The 22,633-nt window shown below is 45.2% G+C and overlaps 2 protein-coding genes and 3 non-coding genes across 6 annotated transcripts in view; 1 reads left to right on the plus strand and 4 right to left on the minus strand.

The window, feature by feature from the left end:
- Positions 1 to 3,981: 3,981 nt before the first annotated feature.
- Positions 3,982 to 11,167, minus strand: RPL12 (ribosomal protein L12). The gene is made up of 7 exons (XM_056538999.1): positions 10,999 to 11,167; positions 9,075 to 9,148; positions 7,938 to 8,036; positions 7,401 to 7,482; positions 4,500 to 4,586; positions 4,126 to 4,238; positions 3,982 to 4,040 (listed from the first exon to the last, which is right to left on the minus strand). The coding sequence occupies exons 1-7, from the start codon at positions 11,033 to 11,035 to the stop codon at positions 4,035 to 4,037; spliced, it is 498 nt and encodes a 165-aa protein (XP_056394974.1). The 5' UTR covers positions 11,036 to 11,167; the 3' UTR covers positions 3,982 to 4,034.
- On the minus strand, positions 4,641 to 4,764 carry LOC130292207 (small nucleolar RNA SNORA65). Its single transcript, XR_008848115.1, has one exon. It is a non-coding gene; the product is annotated as a small nucleolar RNA SNORA65 (small nucleolar RNA).
- LOC130292206 (small nucleolar RNA SNORA65) lies at positions 7,699 to 7,825 on the minus strand. The gene has a single exon (XR_008848114.1). It is a non-coding gene; the product is annotated as a small nucleolar RNA SNORA65 (small nucleolar RNA).
- Positions 9,227 to 9,352, minus strand: LOC130292205 (small nucleolar RNA SNORA65). The gene has a single exon (XR_008848113.1). It is a non-coding gene; the product is annotated as a small nucleolar RNA SNORA65 (small nucleolar RNA).
- Positions 11,168 to 11,321: 154 nt separating the features above from the next.
- The window catches only part of LRSAM1 (leucine rich repeat and sterile alpha motif containing 1), a 36,214-nt gene continuing 24,902 nt past the window's right edge, over positions 11,322 to 22,633 (plus strand). For both annotated transcript variants that reach the window (XM_056538997.1, XM_056538998.1), the window contains exons 1-7: positions 11,322 to 11,465; positions 19,159 to 19,259; positions 21,413 to 21,469; positions 21,593 to 21,637; positions 22,219 to 22,296; positions 22,379 to 22,447; positions 22,538 to 22,622. In XM_056538997.1, the coding sequence (XP_056394972.1) occupies positions 19,185 to 19,259; positions 21,413 to 21,469; positions 21,593 to 21,637; positions 22,219 to 22,296; positions 22,379 to 22,447; positions 22,538 to 22,622 (409 nt within the window). In that variant the 5' untranslated portion in view covers positions 11,322 to 11,465; positions 19,159 to 19,184. The remainder of the gene's footprint in view (positions 11,466 to 19,158; positions 19,260 to 21,412; positions 21,470 to 21,592; positions 21,638 to 22,218; positions 22,297 to 22,378; positions 22,448 to 22,537; positions 22,623 to 22,633) is intronic.

Consider the following 22,633-nt stretch of genomic DNA (forward strand, 5'->3'; position numbering starts at 1 on the left):
AAAACTCACAAAGAAACCTACACAACACTCTTAGTAAATAAGGGCCAATGTCTTAGTGCTGAAGTATTAGGATTTCCCTTCAACGGCACTAGGAGGCCCAGGCCGACCCCGGAGGAGTGCCAGTGATGCCCAAATATCAGGGGGCGCTATTGAATGACCCATTCTCTAGATCACGGGGGGAGATTTATCAAAACCTGCGCAAAGGAAAAGTTTCCCATAATAACCAGATCGCTTCTTTCATTTTTTCACAGGCCCCTTTAAAAATGGAAGCAGCCATCTGATTGGTTGCTATGTGTAACTTCGCCTCTCCACAGGTTGTGATAAACCTCCCCCCCCATGCATCTAAATCACAGTGGATTTAAAGGGATACTCCGCTGCTCAGCATTTGGATCAAACTGTTCAGACCACTGGAGCCGGCAGCTCATGATGTCATAGCCCCACCCCCGCAATGTGTAAAAGCAATCACACCCCCTTCCATAGAATTGTATTGAGGGGGCAGGGCTATGACATCAAAAGCTCCAGGAGACATTTGTTTCAAATGCTGAGCAGCAGAGTACCCCTTTAAGTTATGTAAGAAAACCCACCCATAGTTCTACTGAGCGCAATTTTACCCATCATAGACCCCTGCTTTATTTTCTTGTCATCCTATTCTTAAAGGGGTACTCCACTGCCCCATCATTCATGTTGTCACAACCCCGCCACTCGCATTCTAGGCTAATGCCAGAGGTTTCACTGATGAGACCTCTTTTCCCCTTTAAGATAGATGATAAAATGTCTAGGGGCGGAGTACCCCTTTAAAGCTTATCGACAACTTTAAACTCCCATCTGGTTCTCTTTCACCTCATTAGCGCTCCCAAGGTGATCTTTTTGGACTCTCACTGCTTTTATTGTGCCCCCTACATACTGAACAGCTCATTCTGTACATTTCAGGGAGTAGGATCTGAGTTTTATGCTATACCAGGACACGCACAGGTACTTACTTCTCTAACCAATAAAAACTATTCTGCCACTGTCCAATTTATATTTTGCACCAATGTTTTCCCAAGTGCAGTCATCGAGTATCCCCAATAGGTCATTTTAAGATCTAATACAGAGAACACTTGTGGAGCTGCCTGATACAGACCTCAATGTCACAAGAAAAACCAAGGAAATCCTGAACATGTGACCCGGGGGGGGGGGGGGGTTGGGGTGCTTTAGAATTATGTTTGGGAAACACTGCAGTACACCGACAGCATGTGAAGGTGATACGGATGTGGTGTTTTTGAAAGCTGTGAGCAAGAGAAAACAGGACTGTAAGGAAGAGGTTACTCTAAGCCAGTGTTACCCCCCCCAACCAGGATGCCTCCAGCTGTTGCAAAACTACAACTCCTAGTGGATGTCCAGGCATGCTGGGAATTGTGGTTTTACAACAGTTGGAGAAAAAGTCAGCTCTAAGCACTTAACAGGCAGATACATTATATAGTCGCCCAGCACTAAGTTGTAGCTGAAATACACCACCTCTACAATCCAGTACAAGATTTCTCAAGATAAGCATATGAATTGGCAGCCTTAAAGGAGTACTCTACTGGAAAACATTTTCTTTTAACTCAACTGGTGCCAGAAAGTTAAACGTTTATAAATGACAGTGACCCCCGACATACGATCATTTCAACATACGATGGCCTCTCAAAGGCAGCATCAACATATGATGCTTTTGTATGTCGGGGCCATCGCATAAATGGCAGCGCAGACTGCTTCAGCTGTCACCAAAAAGCAGTTTACGATGCCCCGTGTGGTCTGCCAACACCTGTCCTGGTGCTCCGCCACGTCCTCTTCGGGATCCTCTGCATCGCTAGCACTCTCCATCGTCACCACCCACGCCGTCCTGTCATCCAATAGGAGCAGCGTGTGTAGCGACGTGATGGCAGCGACACGAGAGCGAGGATGCCGGGGAAACAGAGGCCTTGCCGGAGCGTTGGAGACACCACAGGGACGTGGCAACAGCGATGGACGGCGACATCCAGGGCAGCGGTGACAGTCCAGAGCGGTGGGGACATGCAAGTGTAACCTCAAATACCAGTGGTCTTCAACCTGCAGACCTCAAGATGTTGCAAAACTACAACGCCCAGCATGCCATGTGGTAGTTCTGCAACATCTGGAGGTCTGCAGGTTGTAGGCCACTGTCCTATACTTAACATTGCACGGATCCCTCAACATATGATGGTTTCAACAAACAAGGGTTCATTTGGAACAGATTACCATCGTATGTTGAGGGATCATTGTACTATTAAAAAAATTCCAATACTTCCAGTACTGATCAGCTATATAATACACACTGTTATATTTTTTTATTTCTTTCTGCCTGACCACAGTGCTCTCTGCTGACACCTCTGTCAATGTCAGGAACTGTCAAGAGCAGGATAGGTTTGCTATGGGGATTTGCTCCTGCTCTGGACAGTTCCCAAAATGACAGGTGTCATCAAAGAGCACTGTAATCAGGCAAAAAGGAAATTCAAAAAGTAAAGAACTGCCTGTGTATTATACAGCAGCTAAGTACTAGAAGGATTGGGATTTTTTAACATAAGTAATTTACAAATCTGTTTAACTTTCTGGCACCAGTTGATTTAAGAGAATTTCTTCCAGGAGTACCCCTTTAGGGAGAACTCCAGGAAAATATATTACTTAACCCCTATACACAGGATGGGTGATACCTAGCTGAGAATATTTTCTGTGCTCCCATAGGAATAAATTGAGTGTGTGACAAATGCAGCATGTGCTCCTAACTAAGCACTGGGTCCCATCCCAGTGACCAGAGGGCCCCAGCGGGTCGACCTCCACCCCTATCCTGCAGTTGGGGATGTTATTTTACACACTAGATTAACATTACTCAATTCCATCCATGGGTGTGAACATACCATTAAAAGGAAATCAGCAGTATATAACGATAAGTGTGATGGGGGGGGGGGGTCTGCCTCACTTAGGTAGACGCACCCCCTCCATTCAGCTATATGGGAAAGGCGGGGATAAACAAATCCTGCCTCTCCCATAGAAATACATGGAGGTGGTGTCATCCGCGGCATCATGCTGTGGCCCAACACTTCTCCTGCACTGTGAGCTGCAGCAGAGCTGGAACCCCGTACAGGAGATTCCAGAATGGTGGATAAGTGATTGCGGTGTGTTTGACTGCTAGGACCCCTGCAATCAAACACTTAAGTTATACACTGCTGCAGATCTCTTTTAAAGGGGTACTCCACTGGCCTGCATTTGGAACATTTAGTTCCGAACGCTGTGCGCGCGCTTCAGAGGTCGGCCATGCCCCCCTCAATGCAAGTCTATGGGAAGGTGTGGCAGCTGTGCCATCTCCTCCCATAAATTTGCTTTGAGGGGTCATGGCTGCACAGTGTTCACATCTAAATGTTCAGAATGCTGTGCGGTGGAGTACCCCTTTAAGGTATTCTGCTCTCCAATAGGTGCAGATGTTTAGTCATTTAATTTACAAATCCTGCTTGGATGTGCAAACACAGCCCAAGACTTTGTTCACAATGCAGAATTTCCATGCAGAAATCTGCGATAATTTACTGCCTATTGATTTCAATGGGATTCCCAGTCCAATTCAGACGACAGAATTTACATGGTGGGCATTCTGCCACAGAAACATAAGACCAGTCAAACTGTGGCAGAATCCCAGTGTTAACACATTCCTCCAAAATTTTGATTAACGCCATTTGTCAAACTGCAGAAATTCCGCCATGTGAACATACCCTAAGGGTCCGTTCCGTGCTACCACTGACTTCAATGGTTACAGAAAATCCACAATAGTAGCAGATTTTCTGCAGATCTATTGAAGTCAAAAGGTAGCAAATGTTGTGCATTTTCCGCTATGTTCACACCTTTTCTGAGCCTTTAGACAGTTTTTAAACCAGTTCAATTTACTATGTGGGCACACATTCCCAATACATTTTGCAGTAGTCTTGAACCCACTGTAAATGAAGACTGGACAAGTTGTGTGGATCAAAGTTTTATTTTAACAAATATTCAGGTCCTCTTCATTGGATTTAGCTCTGTAGGGGAAGAGGAGAACAGTCGGGTCAGTCACAGGCAGCGAGCATGGCGGTGCAGGATCATAATATATAGAGAGGCACTTACAGTTGGGCACTCCACGGCACCGCTGTTGATGTCGTCGATGATATCGTGGGGGTGTCTGCCGTCCACATTGCAGCCCACGGACTGAGCTGTGCCCAAGATTTCTTTGATTGTTCCTATAGAAGTAAAGGAGATTTAGTATAGACATAGGGCGGATGCAGTAATGCTTTGACAGTTTCTGCAACCAGTGTGCTTCCAGCTGTTGCAAAACTACAACTCACAGCATGCCCGGACAGCCGTTGGCTGTCCGGGCATGCTGGGAGTTGTAGTTTTGCAACAGCTAGCGGCACACTGCACTAGGAACTGGTAGTGCAATGCCAAAAAGCTGCACTAGCCACCAACTTCGACCAATCTCTGCCCAATATACAACCACTCACCTGACAGCTCTCTAGCCAGGGATCGGTGCCTCATCTGGCGGGCGATGCTGATCACTTCATCCATGGAGATGTTGCCGTTGTGTTTAACTGTTGATAAAAAGCAGAAGCCGATGTTAGATACAGCCTGGATATCATTCACCGATGTGTCCCCATCCTTACGGCACAGTCACCCACATATAGGGTGAACCTGTTTCCTAGAGGTGGAGTTTATTCTTAGCGCACCACTGGAATATACACAGTCACATCAGACTGCTATAGTGGCGGGTGGCTGTACGGGTACCCACATAATCAAACTACAGCAACAAACTCAGAGTACTCCTTTAAGTGCTTAAAACAAGTCTGATACAAAACCTTATTCCTAGGGGATAAGTGTCAGATGGCAGGGGGGTCAGACCAACCACTGGGACCCCTGATCTCCCGTACGCCCCCCCCGAATGGAGAGTGTCTGACCACCACACAAAGCAGCAGCCGACATGTCCTTTGTGCAGCTTTATGGGAGAGCCGGAGGGCTGTAATAGTTAATCTCAGACTCTCCCATAAAGCTATAGAGATGCATTGAGGGGGCATGTCGGGCGCTCCTTTGTGTAGTGGTCAACACGCCCCATTCAGGAGGGAATCCAGGACCCTGTACGGGAGATCTGACACTTATCCCCTATCCTTACGACGGGGGATAAGGAAAAGTTTGTATCCCGGAGTACTTCAAGGACCAGGTGAAATTTTATATTTTCCTCTCGTCTTAAAAGCCGGATAACCCTTATTTTATCATTTACACACCCATGAGTGCTTGTTTTTTTGCAGGACTAATTGTATTTTGCGATGATTTTTTTCTCAATGACATACTCCAAAGCAATTGGTAAGATGAAATTCTATTCTATGCTGTTTATTGTGCAGTTAAACTGACGTTCTCTTCATTTAGGATTACAATATTTGTATAGTCATGTTTTACTATCCAAAAAAATTCTAAACTTCAGAAGTTTTTATATTGTAACTTTTAAATTCAGTTATAACCATTTTTTCTGTATACAGGTTTGATTTTGTCTCATTTTTTTATCTTTAGTTTTTATCAGTACATTTTTCGTAATTTTCTCCATTTTCCAGGATGCAATGTGATCAAGACACGCAATTCTGGTGTCTCCCTTCCCCTTTATGCCATTCACCATGCAGTTTTGTTAATGTTATATAGTTTGACCCTAGAGCAGTGGTCTTCAACCTACGGACCTCCAGATGTTGCAAAACTACAACTGGGAGTTGTAGTTTTGCAACATCTGGAGGTCCGTAGGTTGAAGACCACTGCCCTAGAGGATGCAGGGCATAAGTATACACCCTGGAGAGTTCAATGATTATGGAGAGCAGGAGCTGCGCTCACTTTATAGCCACTCTCCGTTAACCCTTTAGATGCTGTGAGGCATCAAAAGCCTATTTGTACCTGTCAAGAACTTTATATAACGTAGATATTATGTATATTTGTAATATACATTGGTTAATAACTATGCACATTTTGTCCTTGCAGCTATTGCCTGTGTGTCTATGAAAAGTCCAAATAAATTTAGTATTATTTTTATTAAATAGTTTTCAGCTTTTGTAGATTTATATATTTGAACATTCCATGTTTGTATAATCTGTATTTTACATTGTATTTTGAAATGTTTTATATTGTAATTATTTTCCACTATGTCAGGTAGGGGGTTAATAGCCGTTCTATAAACCCCTCCCTGAGTAGTGGTTGCTATGCCTGATGAAACCGTGCAAGCGTGGTGAAACGCGTTGAATTGGATTAAACCCGTTTGTAATCTACCTGGCTTCCACGTCCTCTCCTTGGTCAGCGCCTATACTCCTGGTATTTTGAAGTATCCTCCAAGTCCAAATAAAGGAAGTGAGGGTGGACAAGCAGGGCCCTGGGCAGTGACGCTCTGTGACATCCTATTGGCTCACACAGGAGGATGATTGACAAGCCAGGAGCCTGCACAGAACCCTGCTCGTCCCGCCCTCACTTCCTGTATTTGGACTCTACAGGCAATATCTGCAGGGACAGCACCTTTACCCCATGAATACACATTAAACCAATGTATATAACAAATACGCATAATTCTATTATCTACATTATATTAAAAGTTTTTGCTAACAGGTACACTTTAAAGTCTCCTATGGGGACCAAACATGTAACATGTCAAAATAATGCAGTTTTAAACACTTCAGGTTTTTTTTATAACTACACTAGAAAAGCATGTAACCATGGGTAAAATTTTTATAATATTAAATGTTATGGTTCTCCAATTTCCCACAATATTTTGGTTGCGTCATACATTATTATAAGAGTTATGGCTCCTAGGAGGGGAGAAAAAAAAAAAACCTCAAAGTTTACGGGGGGAGATTTAGCAAAGTTGTCTATGTCCTGAATCATTATAGACCAAACTACAGAGGGTTAGGCCGGTCTATTGTGTGCACGGCTCTTTATAAATTCTGCGCACAGACTTCGGGATCTATTCTTTAGACTATAAACCTGCTCCAGCATGGTCTGACTTTTCGGCGTACTTTCAGCCGATGGGACTTGTTGCTGAAAAGTCGCTTTTGATAAATTCAGCACCAATGCATTTTTCTGTCTAATATAGACAAGAATGCATCATGTTCTAAAAATCCTCTAAAGCAAAAGTCGCAAAAAAGTTGCACATATTTACACAGTAAAAACTGTCCAAATCCTTTGATAAATCTCCCCCATAGTGTCCAAAGCTAAAAATGGCCATGCCCTTCAGGGGTTAATAGGTATCCATAGCACAAGTCTGCCCCCAGCTACTGAAATCAGCAGGAGGGTTGTCGGGTATAGAGTGGGCTTGAGTCAGGAGCCCGCTCCATGACAGATTAGAACCTTAGTGGGTCGCAAAATAATTTAACGTTAACACTTACTGTTCTTCTGCTTCTTCCTGTCACGGGGAGGCTCCTTGAGGGCCTTGATGATCAGAGCGGAGGCAGATGGCACAACCTCAATCTGAAGCAAGAAAGAAAAAAAATAAAAATTAGACATGTCCTAATGGAATAAAGAGATCAGCAAAAATCTCTACAAGTGATCAAAGAAACAGCACCACACCTGTCCATAGGTTGTGTCTGGTACTGCAGCTCAGTTAAACTACTGTGGGATTGAGCAGCAATTCAGTTTGTGGACTGGCATGGTGCCGTTTTGATCTTATCCAGCCATTTCAGGTCATTGTGTGCCCAGTCTTTCGGCACAGAGCCAATCACATGGAGAGTGACCCTGTTTCCTAAGATGGGTCTTTACTCTTAGCACACCACTGGAATACACCAGGTCACCGGCAGACCAGCGTAGTGGCGGGTGGCTGATACAAACATAGCAGGTCCATCAGCAAGACCTAATATTCACAGTGCCTGGCAGTGAACGCACCTATATGGCAGTACATATACATGGCCCAGACTTGGGCACCGTACCTGAGCCTGTCTGTTCTGAATGGTCAGTTTGCAGGTGATTCTCAGCCCCTTCCAGTCACCGGTTGCCTTGGCAATGTCATCACCAACTTTCTTGGGAGACTGAAAAGAGGAAATTCAACATTTAGTTATGGAGATAAGGAGCACCAGGGGTATTATATAATCACTTATCTTGGATGAGCTTACATTATACAAAGTAATCTAAGAGCAGTGGTCTCCAAGCTGTGGACCTACAGATGTTGCAAAACTACAACTCCCCGCATGCCCAGACAGCCAACGGCTGTCTGGGCATGCTGGGAGTTGCAGTTTTGCAACATCTAGACGTTCCCAGTTTGGAGACCACTGGACTAGTTTTCCTGCCTTTCTATGCATGCAGGGAGTTTAGCTTTAAAACATCTGGAGAGCCACTGATTTAGAGCAATGTTGCTATTCTTGTGCCTCACTTGTGCCTGAAAAAACTACAACTCTCATCATGCTCAGACAGCCTTTAGCAGCTTAAAGGGGTACTCCTGTGGAATATTTTTTTATCAATCAACTGGTGACAGAGTTAAACAGATTTGTAAATTACTTCCATTAAAAAAAATCTTAATCCTTCCAGTACTTGTAAGCTGCTGAATACTACAGAGGAAATTATTTTCTTTTTAGAACAGTGCTCTCTGCTGACATCACGAGCACAGTGCTCTCTGCTGACACCTGTCCATTTTAAAAGCTGTCCAGAGTAGGAGAAAATGCCCATAGCAAATATATGCTGCTCTGGACAGTTCCTAAAATGGACAGAGATGTCAGCAGAGAGCACTGTGTTCCAAAAAGAAAAGAATTTCCTCTGTAGTATTCAGCAGCTAATAAGTACTGGAAGGATTAAAGATTTTTTTAATAGAGTTTACAAATCTGTTTAACTTTCTGGCACCAGATGAGTTTAAAAAAAATATATTCCACCGGAGTACCCCTTTAAATGCAGGGTTCTTAAACTTGTTGCTCTCCAGCTGTTTCAGAACTACAGCTCCCAGTCTTGGGCCATACGGCCATGCTGGGAATTGTAGTTTTGGAACAGTTGACTGTCCACAGTTTGAAGACCACTGTTTTGAATATATTAAAAAACTAAAAAATAAATAAATAAAACACAACTTTATGAAAACTTACCAGACCCAAAGGTCCAATTTTAGGGGCCAGAGCTGAAGTAGCTCCCACCTCCCCACCGGTGCATCTCAGGAAGACTAAAGGGCAAAAAAAGAACAGTGTGAGATTAATACACAAGCAGTTTGTCCGGGTCACAGCCAGGGGGCGCTGTACAGTTGTGTTCTCCATCTTTCGGCACAGGGCAGACCATGGACACAGAGCAGCCCTGTTTCCTAAGAGGAGGTCGCTCTAAGCTCACCACTGGATTATACCGAGACACATGATTCTGGTATAGTGGCGGGTGGCTACGAGTGCCCAACACATCAGCTATTGTATAGATTTAACCCTATATAATCCCCCCTCCCTTCCTCTCCTGTGCCACCAGCAGAATCATGGGATTCTGTTCCCAGCATCCGACACCAAACCCTGAAGCACCGGACACCGAAAACAGTTCTGTGATTCTGACGGAAGGTAACTGGGGTTTGTTTTACTGTCCCCCTCACCAAGCCGATCGAGTACCCTCTTTAACTACAACTCCCAACATAAGACTTGTGACCACTTTCTTGTAACAGTACTACAGTAGTACCACAACTCCCAGCATGCCCCAACAGCAGAGGCTTGGGACCCCTTTCTCAGAGCAGCATTTCACAACCTGCACCAGTTCACAAGACTATCTCCGGAAATACCCTCAAGACACTTGCTGGGAGTTGCAGTTTTTAAAACAGCTGGAGGCACACTGATGTTCATTAATAGAACAGCTGGAGGCACACTGATGTTAATAGAAAGACAGTTTACAAAAACACTAGCCCTGTCCACTGGTTGTGTCACTGCAGCTCAGTCCCATTCACATCAATGGAGTCAATATATCAGACAACCTGGGCACTGGTAGATATAAATAAGCAATATTGAACAACCCCCTCTAAAGAACAATGGTATCCACCATAACTGCTTCCAGGGCCCAATGGGGCATCACTACATTCTACATGATGGGAGTAGTAATGCATCAGACCATCACTATTGTCTAGTGTTTTTCCCCAACTAGGGTGCCTCCAGCTGTTGCAAAACTACAACTCCCAGCATGCCCGGACAGCCTTTGGCTGTCCGGGCATGCTGGGAGTTGTAGTTTTGTAACAGCTGGAGGCAGCCTAGTTGGGAAACCACTGCACCAGTCCAAGTCCCCATTCACATTATAATTCATTCATCCGTTTTAAAGACTCGTTTTAATGTTCCATTCCAAAAACCTTTCAAATTGACCTTTAAAAAGATCCCATGTGGCCTTTATAAAATCCCATTATAGTCTATGGGATTTTTTTTTTTTTACATTATCTGTTTTAACCTGTGATTATTTTGTGACGTTCTCTCCCGTCACAAAACATCCGTTAATAACTGGCTATGACAGGTTAAATCAGATAATGTAAAAAAAAAAAAAAAAAAAAGACTATAATGGGATTTTATAAAGGCCACATGGGATCTTTTTAAAGGTTCAGAATGGACGATTAAAATTGGTGAATTTATAATGTGAAAGAGTAACACGTCAGTCAGTGACCTTCAAAGGCTGCAAAACTACAACTCCCAGCATGCCAACAAATTAAAAAAATTAAAATAAAAATATCCCAAAAAAAAAAAAATCACACCCATCGCGGGTCTCGAACCCGCAACCCGCCCATCACATCCTATGGAGATACCGTATATACTGGCGGCTCCCGTACTAGAGTGAATACGGCTCCCACACCACGCGCCTGAAACACGGTAACGAACCCGCGCCAGGCCAGACCCCGGAGCCCTTTTTTTTCCTCCTCACCCCCGGATAAGTCTCCGTTCACATTACCCCGGCAGACAACAAGTACCGTGAGAGCCGCACACACCCAGCTCCTGCGCTGCGGCCTGCCCGGTGTAGGTGGGGGGCTCCGCTCGGCGGCTCACATTCCCCCTCTCCCGCCTCACGTACCGACTTTAATTTCGTTGGGATCGAATTTAGGAGGCATGACTGTGTCGGACTAGGGGGGACTCCGCTTCACTCGGGCCGGTTTCGGTGTCGGATGAACCCGGATTCGGGACGACCGATAGGAAAAGTTGCACCTCCACCAGGCTAGGAAGCGTAAAGAGAAAGAGGGAGGAGTCGTGCCTGCGCAGAGTATATCAATGCTCCAAGTCTCGCGAGAATCCCAACTGTACTCACTAGGGCGGCCATATTGGTTCCTGGAGGATGTAGTAGTTGAGTTGGATGTTTGTTGCCAATCCCAGTAGGATGTTATACACGCGTTGACCGCTGGGGGAGCTCTGATAGCGTTATGTGGATCACGTGATTAGTGAGGGAACCCGGAAGTGTCTGATGGCTGTAGTGAAGCTGAAGAAGCTGGAAGGACTCTGAGGGGCCCCTGTGTGTCCCCCTTGGTGCTCCCCCCCACCCTAGCGGTAAGTACCCGCCCCTGCGATACCCTCTGGGGTTCTTATGGTCTATTAGTAACACTAGTGGTAATAATACTCTTCTATTGTTATGTGGCTGCTCTGCTTTAAGATGCTGTATGTGTTTTATAATCTGGTGGGATGAAAATATTCCAGATGACCATGGTCTCTAACTTGTGATCCTCCAGCTGTTGCGAAACTACAACTCCCAGCATGCCCGGACAGCCAACGGCTGTCCGGGCATGCTGGGAGTTGTAGTTTCGCAAAGTCTATAGGGCCACAGCTATGTATAATCTGTGTTATTCTGATAATTCGACACTCATAATCCAAGACATAATGTTCCAGATTATCGGAGAAGGATTCCCAGCTCTTGGGTATGGAGGATATCAAGAGAATTTTTACTGGATATCCTCTTGATACGATAGGTGTTACGCTGAGCGCTCCGGGTCCCCGCTCCTCCCCGGAGCGCTCGCAACATTCTCACTACGGCAGCGCCCCGGTCAGTTCCACTGACCGGGTGCGCTGCGATACCGCCCCCAGCCGGGATGCGATTCGCGATGCGGGTGGCGCCCGCTCGCGATGCGCACCCCGGCTCCCGTACCTGACTCGCTCTCCGTCGGTCCTGTCCCGGCGCGCGCGGCCCCGCTCCCTAGGGCGCGCGCGCGCCGGGTCTCTGCGATTTAAAGGGCCACTGCGCCCCTGATTGGCGCAGTGGTTCCAATTAGTGTGTTCACCTGTGCACTCCATATATATACCTCACTTCCCCTGCACTCCCTCGCCGGATCTTGTTGCCATTGTGCCTAGTGAAAGCGTTTCCTTGTGTGTTCCTAGCCTGTGTTCCAGACCTCCTGCCGTTGCCCCTGACTACGATCCTTGCTGCCTGCCCCGACCTTCTGCTACGTCCGACCTTGCTTCTGCCTACTCCCTTGTACCGCGCCTATCTTCAGCAGTCAGAGAGGTTGAGCCGTTGCTAGTGGATACGACCTGGTCACTACCGCCGCAGCAAGTCCATCCCGCTTTGCGGCGGGCTCTGGTGAATACCAGTAGTGACTTAGAACCGGTCCACTAGCACGGTCCACGCCAATCCCTCTCTGGCACAGAGGATCCACTACCTGCCAGCCGGCATCGTGACAGTAGATCCGGCCATGGATCCCGCTGAAGTTCCTCTGCCAGTTGTCGCCGACCTCACCACGGTGGTCGCCCAGCAGTCGCAACAGATAGCGCAACAAGGCCACCAGCTGTCTCAACTGACCGTGATGCTACAGCAGCTACTACCACAGCTTCAACAATCATCTCCTCCACCAGCTCCTGCACCTCCTCCGCAGCGAGTGGCCGCTTCCGGCCTACGACTATCCTTGCCGGATAAATTTGATGGGGACTCTAAGTTTTGCCGTGGCTTTCTTTCCCAATGTTCCCTGCACTTGGAGATGATGTCGGACCAGTTTCCTACTGAAAGGTCTAAGGTGGCTTTCGTAGTCAGCCTTCTGTCTGGAAAAGCTCTGTCATGGGCCACACCGCTCTGGGACCGCAATGACCCCGTCACTGCCTCTGTACACTCCTTCTTCTCGGAAATCCGAAGTGTCTTTGAGGAACCTGCCCGAGCCTCTTCTGCTGAGACTGCCCTGCTGAACCTGGTCCAGGGTAATTCTTCTGTTGGCGAGTATGCCGTACAATTCCGTACTCTTGCTTCAGAATTATCCTGGAATAATGAGGCCCTCTGCGCGACCTTTAAAAAAGGCCTATCCAGCAACATTAAAGATGTTCTGGCCGCACGAGAAATCCCTGCTAACCTACATGAACTCATCCATCTTGCCACTCGCATTGACATGCGTTTTTCCGAAAGGCGTCAGGAGCTCCGCCAGGATATGGACTTTGTTCGCACAAGGCGTTTTCTCTCCCCGGCTCCTCTCTCCTCTGGTCCCCTGCAATCCGTTCCTGGGCCTCCCGCCGTGGAAGCTATGCAAGTTGACCGGTCTCGCCTGACACCTCAAGAGAGGACACGACGCCACATGGAGAATCTTTGCCTGTACTGTGCCGGTACCGAACACTTCCTGAAGGATTGTCCTATCCGTCCTCCCCGCCTGGAAAGACGTACGCTGACTCCGCACAAAGGTGAGACAGTCCTTGATGTCAATTCTGCTTCTCCACGTCTTACTGTGCCTGTGCGGATATCTGCCTCTACCTTCCTCCTTCTCTTCGTATTCCCAATGCCTTCCATGTCTCTCTCCTTAAACCACTCATCATCAACCGTTTCTCTCCCAAACTTGTTTCTCCCACTCCTGTCTCCGGTTCTTCTGATATCTTTTCCGTTAAGGAGATACTGGCCTCCAAAAAGGTCAGAGGGAAAACCTTTTTTTTGGTTGACTGGGAGGGCTGTGGTCCTGAAGAGAGATCCTGGGAACCTGAGGACAATATCCTAGACAAAAGTCTGGTCCTCAGGTTCTCAGGCTCCAAGAAGAGGGGGAGACCCAAGGGGGGGGGTACTGTTACGCCGAGCGCTCCGGGTCCCCGCTCCTCCCCGGAGCGCTCGCAACATTCTCAATACGGCAGCGCCCCAGTCAGTTCCACTGACCGAGTGCGCTGCGATACCGCCTCCAGCCGGGATGCGATTCGCGATGCGGGTGGCGCCCGCTCGCGATGCGCACCCCGGCTCCCGTACCTGACTCGCTCTCCGTCGGTCCTGTCCCGGCGCGCGCGGCCCCGCTCCCTAGGGCGCGCGCGCGCCGGGTCTCTGCGATTTAAAGGGCCACTGCGCCACTGATTGGCGCAGTGGTTCTAATCAGTGTGTTCACCTGTGCACTCCCTATGTATACCTCACTTCCCCTGCACTCCCTCGCCGGATCTTGTTGCCATCGAAAGCGTTTCCTTGTGAGTTCCTAGCCTGTGTTCCAGACCTCCTGCCGTTGCCCCTGACTACGATCCTTGCTGCCTGCCCCGACCTTCTGCTACGTCCGACCTTGCTTCTGTCTACTCCCTTGTACCGCGCCTATCTTCAGCAGTCAGAGAGGTTGAGCCGTTGCTAGTGGATACGACCTGGTTACTACCGCCGCTGCAAGACCATCCCGCTTTGCGGCGGGCTCTGGTGAAAACCAGTAGTGACTTAGAACCGGTCCACTAGCACGGTCCACGCCAATCCCTCTCTGGCACAGAGGATCCACCTCCTGCCAGCTGGCATCGTGACAATAGGTTTAGATACAGTATCACACATTCTAGGCTTAGATATAGAGATGAGCGAACTTACAGTAAATTCCATTCGTCACGAACTTCTCGGCTCGGCAGTTGATGACTTATCCTGTGTAAATGAGTTCAGCTTTCCGGTGCTCCGGTGGGCTGGAAAAGGTGGATACAGTCCTAGGAAAGAGTCTCCTAGGAATGTATCCACCTTTTCCAGCCCACCGGAGCACCGGAAAGCTGAACTCATTTATGCAGGATAAGTCATCAACTGCCGAGCCGAGAAGTTTGTGACGAATCGAATTTACTGTAAGTTCGCTCATCTCTACTTAGATACACCATCTGGAATGATGAGAATGATAACCATGTTGGTTGAGAAGAGCCGATATTGTAATTACGGTGGACGGAGTCAGTGATGTGTAATGTGGGAGGCTGTAGATCCTGATTTTATATGTGTGTCATGGAGGCCGCACCTTGTGATATGAAGGCTGGTTAGTCTGCCTGTTCTAGATCACCTTGTCAGTGTGCGGTATACTTGCCTTCCTGTTCTAGATCACCCCTGTCAGTGTGCTGTATGCTTGCCTTCCTGTTCTAGATCACCCCTGTCAGTGTGCGGTATACTGTTCTTTATTTGGATTTCTCTTCTGTCTGTTCCAGATCACCCCTGTCAGTGTGCGGTATGCTCGTCTGGATGTGGTTTTCTCTTCTGCCTTTTCTAGATCACCTTTGTCAGTGTGTGTGGTATGCATGTCTGCCTGTTCCAGATCATGCCTGACTTTTGGTTGTTGGATGTTCTTTCTTTGTTGATGACCCCTTTTGATGTCCTCTGCTTCTAGATGCCCCCTCATTGTCAGTGTGTGTCTGTTCTTTGTCTGTTCTGGATCAGCTCTGTACAGTTGTTCTCTGCCTATTCTGGATCACTTCTGACAGTTGTAGATTGCTTGTGACTTTCATAGTGTGATTCTCTGCTTTCTCTGTTCTAGATCATCCTTGGCTGTCAGTGTGAGGTTTTCTCCTCTGCCTGTTCTAGATCATTCCTAACTGTAACGTGGGGTTCTCTTTGATCATTTAAGAGTATGCCAAGATAACCCTTGGTTGTCAGTGTGTGGCTCTATCCTCTTTGTGTTACAGGATTGTCAGTGAGGGACCAACCCAGGCAGTCCTCACCTCACTGTGTGCTAGATCATCCCAGGCAGTCCTCACCTCACTGTGTGCTAGATGATCCCAGGCAGTCCTCTCCTCATTGTGTGCTAGATCATCCCAGGCAGTCCTCTCCTCATTGTGTGCTAGATCATCCCAGGCAGTCCTCACCTCACTGTGTGCTAGATCATCCCAGGCAGTCCTCACCTCACTGTGTGCTAGATCATCCCAGGCAGTCCTCACCTCACTGTGTGCTAGATCATCCCAGGCAGTCCTCACCTCACTGTGTGCTAGATCATCCCAGGCAGTCCTCAACTCACTGTGTGCTAGATCATCCCAGGCAGTCCTCAACTCACTGTGTGCTAGATCATCCCAGGCAGTCCTCAACTCACTGTGTGCTAGATCATCCCAGGCAGTCCTCAACTCACTGTGTGCTAGATCATCCCAGGCAGTCCTCAACTCACTGTGTGCTAGATCATCCCAGGCAGTCCTCTCCTCATTGTGTGCTAGATCATCCCAGGCAGTCCTCTCCTCATTGTGTGCTAGATCATCCCAGGCAGTCCTCACCTCACTGTGTGCTAGATCATCCCAGGCAGTCCTCACCTCACTGTGTGCTAGATCATCCCAGGCAGTCCTCACCTCACTGTGTGCTAGATCATCCCAGGCAGTCCTCAACTCACTGTGTGCTAGATCATCCCAGGCAGTCCTCAACTCACTGTGTGCTAGATCATCCCAGGCAGTCCTCTCCTCATTGTGTTCTAGATCATTCCAGGCAGCCCTCTCCGTACTGTGTTTTAGATCCACTAAGGCAGCCATCTCCCCCACTGTGTTCTAGATCAACACAGTCACTCCTCTCCTCCCTATTTTCTAGATCAACACATGCAGTCCTCTCCTCACTGTGTTCTAGATCAACCCGGCAGTGTGCAGTTATTGTTTTCCTGTTCTGGATCACTACAGTCAGTGTACAGCTTTCACTTTAACAGAGCCCTATAAGTTATGAAGGCTGCCCTGTGTTTTGGTTTTATGGGCGTCACTAGACAGTTTTGGTTTTAGACAGACAGATACATCGGGCCATTTTGCAGTATGTTCTCTGCCTTTTCTAGACTATGCACAGGTAAGCAAAAGAAAGAAAAGAAGCAGAGCGCCCAGTACAGTAACAATGTTCAGATGGTAACAGGTAATGGTGGATTAATGTTCTAGAGCCTCCACCCTCTATACCTGTGAGAGGCCACAACCAGCTGTGGCTTTACATGTAGCTGTCGGTTCCCTCCCTGAGCAGCTGGTAGAGCAGATCGCACCTCCGAGCGGGAGGCCGAATATTTTGGCAAAACAATGGAGTAAAATAAAAATAAACAAAATAATTCCCAAAGCAGCGCTACCAGTAGAACGCTTAAAATGTAGCTAAGGGCAAAAAAGCCTCATTGTATTCTTTGTACTGGGAGATAGGTTTGCAGATTTTATTTTCCTTTATTTTTTTTATTTTATTTCACTCTGTTCTAGATTGTGTATTGTTCTCTCATTTGATGTAGATTACATCTGAATGTTAGTATGTGCTTTGTCTATTCTAGATAACCCCAGACTGTGCGGTTCTCTCTTCTGTCTGTTCTAGATCATGTCTGTTAGCAGTTTTCTTGTTTCCTCTGCCTGTTCTATATTAAGTTTGTCATTGTGTGGTTCTCTCCTCTCCTTGTTCTGGATTGCCTCTTCCTGACAGTATGTGGTTCCTTCTTCTGCCTGTTAAACATTACATTATTCTGTCTGTTCCCTAAATGTTCTGCATCCCATCTCTCACTGTCAGTGTGTGGTTGTTCTCTGTCTGTTCTGTATCCCCCTCTCTGTCAGTGTGTGGTTCTCTATGTTCTGGATTACTCCTGCTTGCCAGTGTGTGGTTGTTCTCTGTCTGTTCTGTATCCCCCTCTCTGTCAGTGTGTGGTTCTCTATGTTCTGGATTACTCCTGCTTGCCAGTGTGTGGTTGTTCTCTGTCTGTTCTGTATCCCCCCTCACTGTCAGTGTGTGGTTCTCTATATGTTCTGGATTACTCCTGCTTGCCAGTGTGGTTGTTCTCTGTCTGTCCTGGATCACATCTGCCTGCCATTATGTAGTTGTTCTCTATATATTCTGGATCACCAATGCCTGTCATTATGTGTTTTGTCTCTATTTGTTCTGGATGTGGTTGTTCTCTTGTCTGTTCTGGATCGCCTCTGCCTGTCCTTATGTGGTTGGTCTATGTCTCTTCTGGATCCTCCTCACTCTCAGCATGTGGTTCTCTATATGTTCTGGACATGGTTGTCCTCTGTTCTGGATCACCTTTTCCTGTCAGTATGTGGTTGTTCTGTTGCTCTGTCTGTTCTGGATCACCTCTGCCTGTCCTGATGTGGTTGTTCTTTGTCTCTTCTGGATCCCCCTCACTCTTAATAGTTGGTTCTCTATATGTTCTGAACCCCCCTGCCTGTCAGTATGTGTTTTTTTTCTCTGTTTGTTCTGGATGTGGTTATTCTCTGTTCTGGATCACCTCTGCCTGTCCTTGTCTATGTCTCTTCTTGATCCTCCTCCTCACTTTCAGCATGTGGTTCTCTATATGTTCTGGACATAGTTGTCCTCTGTTCTGGATCACCTTTTCCTGTCAGTATGTGGTTGTTCTGTTGTTCTGTCTGTTCTGGATCACCTCTGCCTGTCCTTATGTGGTTGGTCTATGTCTCTTCTAGATCCTCCTCACTCTCAGCATGTGGTTCTCTATATGTTCTTGACATGGTTGTCCTCTGTTCTGGATCACCTTTTCCTGTCAGTATGTGGTTGTTCTGTTGCTCTCTGTCTGTTCTGGATCACCTCTGCCTGTCCTGATGTGGTTGTTCTTTGTCTCTTCTGGATCCCCCTCACTCTTAGTAGTTGGTTCTCTATATGTTCTGAACCCCCCTGCCTGTCAGTATGTGGTTGTTCTCTTTCTGTTCTGGATACCCTTTCTGTCATTATGTTGTTGTTCTCTGTCTGTTCTAGATCACTCCTTTCTGCCCCATTATGTGATTGCCTTGGTTCGGGATGTGATTGTTCTCTGTCTGTTGTGGATCCCCTTTCTGCCATTATGTGGTTGTTCTCTGTCTGTTCTAGAACACTCCTTTCTGCCCCATTATGTGATTGCCCTAAATATGTTCTGGATGTGATTGTTCTCTGTCTGTTGTGGCTCACTCCTTTCTGTCATTATGTGATTGTCCTATGTTCCTGACCCCCCTGCCTGCCATTATGTGATTGTTCTGGATCCCCCCTGCCTGTCAGCGTGCGGCTGCCGCGTCCCTGGGTGACTGGTCTCTTGCAGCGGCTGTCAGGGAGTGGTCTGGCAGTCTCGGGATCTGTGTATTTTCTCCGGAGCTCAGCTCTGCATGTCTTCTCCTCCAGCTCCTCGTGGGTCCGCGCTCTCAGATATGATGCCGCTGTTCTTCAGGAAGCAGAAGCTGAGTGGGGAGGCCAGAAAACGCCTGGAATATCAGATGTGCCTGGTAAGTCCGATCCCCGGGATAGTGATGGGAATGGGAGAGGGAGAACGCTGATCCGCTGCCAAGAGATGATCTCATACCTAATATCCATCTGTGGTGATTATATAGTGGGCTGAAGAGCTAGCACTCATCCTCCAGCAATGTCATAAGCTCCTGTTACATTCCTGTCATAGTCTGGAACCGCCCATGTAGCACCCAGTAGTCCTGGCATTCATCCTTATGTGTTCTGCCAGTGATTCGGCAGTGCCAATGCGGTGTGCGATGAGACAACCAATATTCAACATAGGACAGTGGACCTCCACATGCTGCAAAACTACAACTCCCAGCAAGCCCGGACAGCCAACGGCTGTCCGGGCATGCTGGGGGTTGTAGTTTTGTAGCATCTGGCCACAGTTAGAAGATCAGAGTAAACTGTTAGTGCTATAAGATTAGTATTTTTTTCACTTTTTTTGCACAGATAGAGCAGAGCTAAGTTTGTCTTTTGGCTCAAGTCATCTTGTGTTCTTACATAGGACTGCAGGAGAATCAAATGCAGAAGCAAAAAAAGATATATCACAAATTCAGCTCTGCTACATCACTCAGTGGCGCAGAATTATTTTACAAAAAAACTATATAAAACAAAAAACTAGCACTACATCTATTATGTGTTTTTTATTTTTGGATACTTTTATTATTAATGGTATTATCATTAGTAGTAGTATTATTATTAATAGTATTATTATTATCATTATTATTATTAATAGTATTATTATCATTATTATTATTAATAGTATTATTATTATCATTATTATTAATAGTATTATTATTATCATTATTATTAATAGTATTATTATTATCATTATTATTAATAGTATTATTATTATTATTATTAATATTATTATTATTATTATTATTATTATTAGCATTATTATTATTATCATTATTATTATTAATAGTATTATTATTATCATTATTATTATTAATAGTATTATTATTATCATTATTATTATTATTAATAGTATTATTATTAATAGTATTATTAATAGTATTATTATTATTAATAGTATTATTAATAGTATTATTATTATTAATAGTATTATTATTATCATTATTATTATTAATAGTATTATTATTATCATCATTATTATTAATAGTATTATTATTATCATCATTATTATTAATAGTATTATTATCATTCTTAATTATTATTATTATTATTAGTAGTAGTATTATCATTATTAATTATTATTATTATTAGTAGTAGTATTATCATTATTAATTATTAATTATTATTATTAATAATATTTATTATTATTAATAATAGTATTTATTATTATATTAATATTATTATTAATATTAGAGATGAGCAAAGTTACAGTGATTCGTTTCGTCACAAACTTCTCTGCTCGGCGGTTCCTGACTTTATCCTGTATAAATTAATTCAGCTTTCCCGTGCTCCGGTGGCTGGAGACTCTCCTAGGACTGTATCCATCTTTTTCAGCCACCGGAGCACCTGAAAGCTGAACTCATTTATACAGGATAAAGTCAGGAACCGCCGAGCAGAGAAGTTTGTGACGAAACGAATCACTGTAACTTCGCTCATCTCTAATATTTTTTTATTATTAATTATGACTTTATTAATGATTACAATTAATAATATAATAATGATAATAAATAAAAAATAATTATTATTTTTGTTGTTGTTATTCATCATTTATATATTTAATTAATTTATTTTTTAATTTTCAACAATAAACAAAACAAGTGCGGGAGAGAATCCCGCCATATAATGCCAATCACCAAATTCCAGAGAAAAGAACAAAGCGTAGTATAAGTGTCCAAAAGGGTAAATATAGCAATTGAGCAAACATCAAAAAGATACAAAAGGTGTTGTGGTGAAAGAGCGAGCCCCGAAATGTGATGCCGTGCTACAAAAATCTCACCCAAAATTACAGTACAGAAAAATAGATGGGGAAGAAATAAACCAAATATTAGTGGGGTTAGAGTTAGGCTTCAGTGTGTACAAATACAACAAATGTATCAGACAGCCTGGGCCCCTGTGATAGATCTGGAGCGCCCCTTACTGTCAGCTCGGAGAACTGCGCAGGAGGAGGAAATCTGTGTGTGTTAGCCAAAGGTCCTGGAACCAGAATCAGTGCGGTCTGTATGTATTCTAGGCGAAAGAAGCCGGAGCGGATGATATCCTGGACATCTCCAAATGTGAACTATCAGAGGTAATATCTATCTATCTATCTATCTATCTCATATCTATCTATCTATCTATCTATCTCATATCTATCTATCTCCTATCTATAATAGAAGTTAATACCCGTCTTGTTGCTGTCTCTTGTTTTCAGGTCCCCGATGCTGCTTTCTCCACCTGCCGGGCCCTGCAGAAGAAGGTCAGTGATAGAGCGCGGGGCCCATGGACATCTTGTTCTGGGTTCTCACTGTGTCTCCATTCTATGTACATGTTTTATACTATTGAATTGAAGGATAAAGCCGTATACGTTAAACATGGTCTCCGCTGTATATGCGTTCCACACAGCAGAATCTGTTTCCCATTGACTTACATTACAACACTCAATAGACTACACTATAGCAGACACCATAGAAGTTGGTGATCATATGTGCGTATTTACATTTCTATCAGTTTCAAGAGGATAAAAAAAAAGTTTTTTTATGTAAACAGAAAACGCAGTGTGAACCCGGCCTTAGTCTCCAGTGCACGGCTGTGTCAGGAATTACTGAGTGAGGGAAATACAGTATATATATCTGTTGATATATATATATATATATATATATATATATATATATATATATATATATATATATATATATATATATATATATATATATATATATTTATATTATAATATTGGGAGTGGAAGCAGGAGGCAGACTGATAGTGGGGGTGTCCACAGCTGCACAGAGTATTTCAGGACTGTTCTGATGGTTCTATCCCTGCTGGGTCTCTTCTCAGGTATTGATCCTTCATAGCAATTTTTTATCTAATCTGCTCCCCAAATCCTGCCAGATCCTGGACTTGGCCACCTTGAAGGTGAGTGTTCACCGCCCCGTATATTACAAACCTCCGACATCCAGACATTGACTCATCCGGACTTTCATTTTATTTTGCGCAGGTTCTAGATCTCCATGACAACCAGATCTCATCGCTCCCTGCAGACATAGGACAGCTGAAGTCTTTACGGGTAACGTGATTGGACGATCAGGGGGGCCATGAAGGGAATCATTTTTTTGGGGGGAGGGTGACTTAATTTGTCTCTTCTCCATTTTCGAAGGTGCTGAACGTCGAGCGGAACATTTTGCGTTCCCTCCCTGACTCCATTGGGGACTTAGTCCAGCTACAGACCTTGAATGTGAATGGTAATTGCCAT

This window comes from Hyla sarda, chromosome 9, assembly GCF_029499605.1.
Source record: "Hyla sarda isolate aHylSar1 chromosome 9, aHylSar1.hap1, whole genome shotgun sequence".
NCBI classification, from domain to species: Eukaryota; Metazoa; Chordata; class Amphibia; order Anura; family Hylidae; genus Hyla; species Hyla sarda.

Bases quoted from the DNA above. Each gene is read 5' to 3' on its own strand.
- RPL12 (XM_056538999.1), bottom strand. From the start codon at position 11,035: ATGCCTCCTAAATTCGATCCCAACGAAATTAAAGTCG. The intron at 9,149-10,998 runs GTACGTGAGGCG...TTTGCCCTTTAG, and splicing joins TCCCAACGAAATTAAAGTCG to TCTTCCTGAGATGCACCGGT. The intron at 4,239-4,499 runs GTGAGTGGTTGT...TTACTTCTATAG, and splicing joins CCTGGCTAGAGAGCTGTCAG to GAACAATCAAAGAAATCTTG.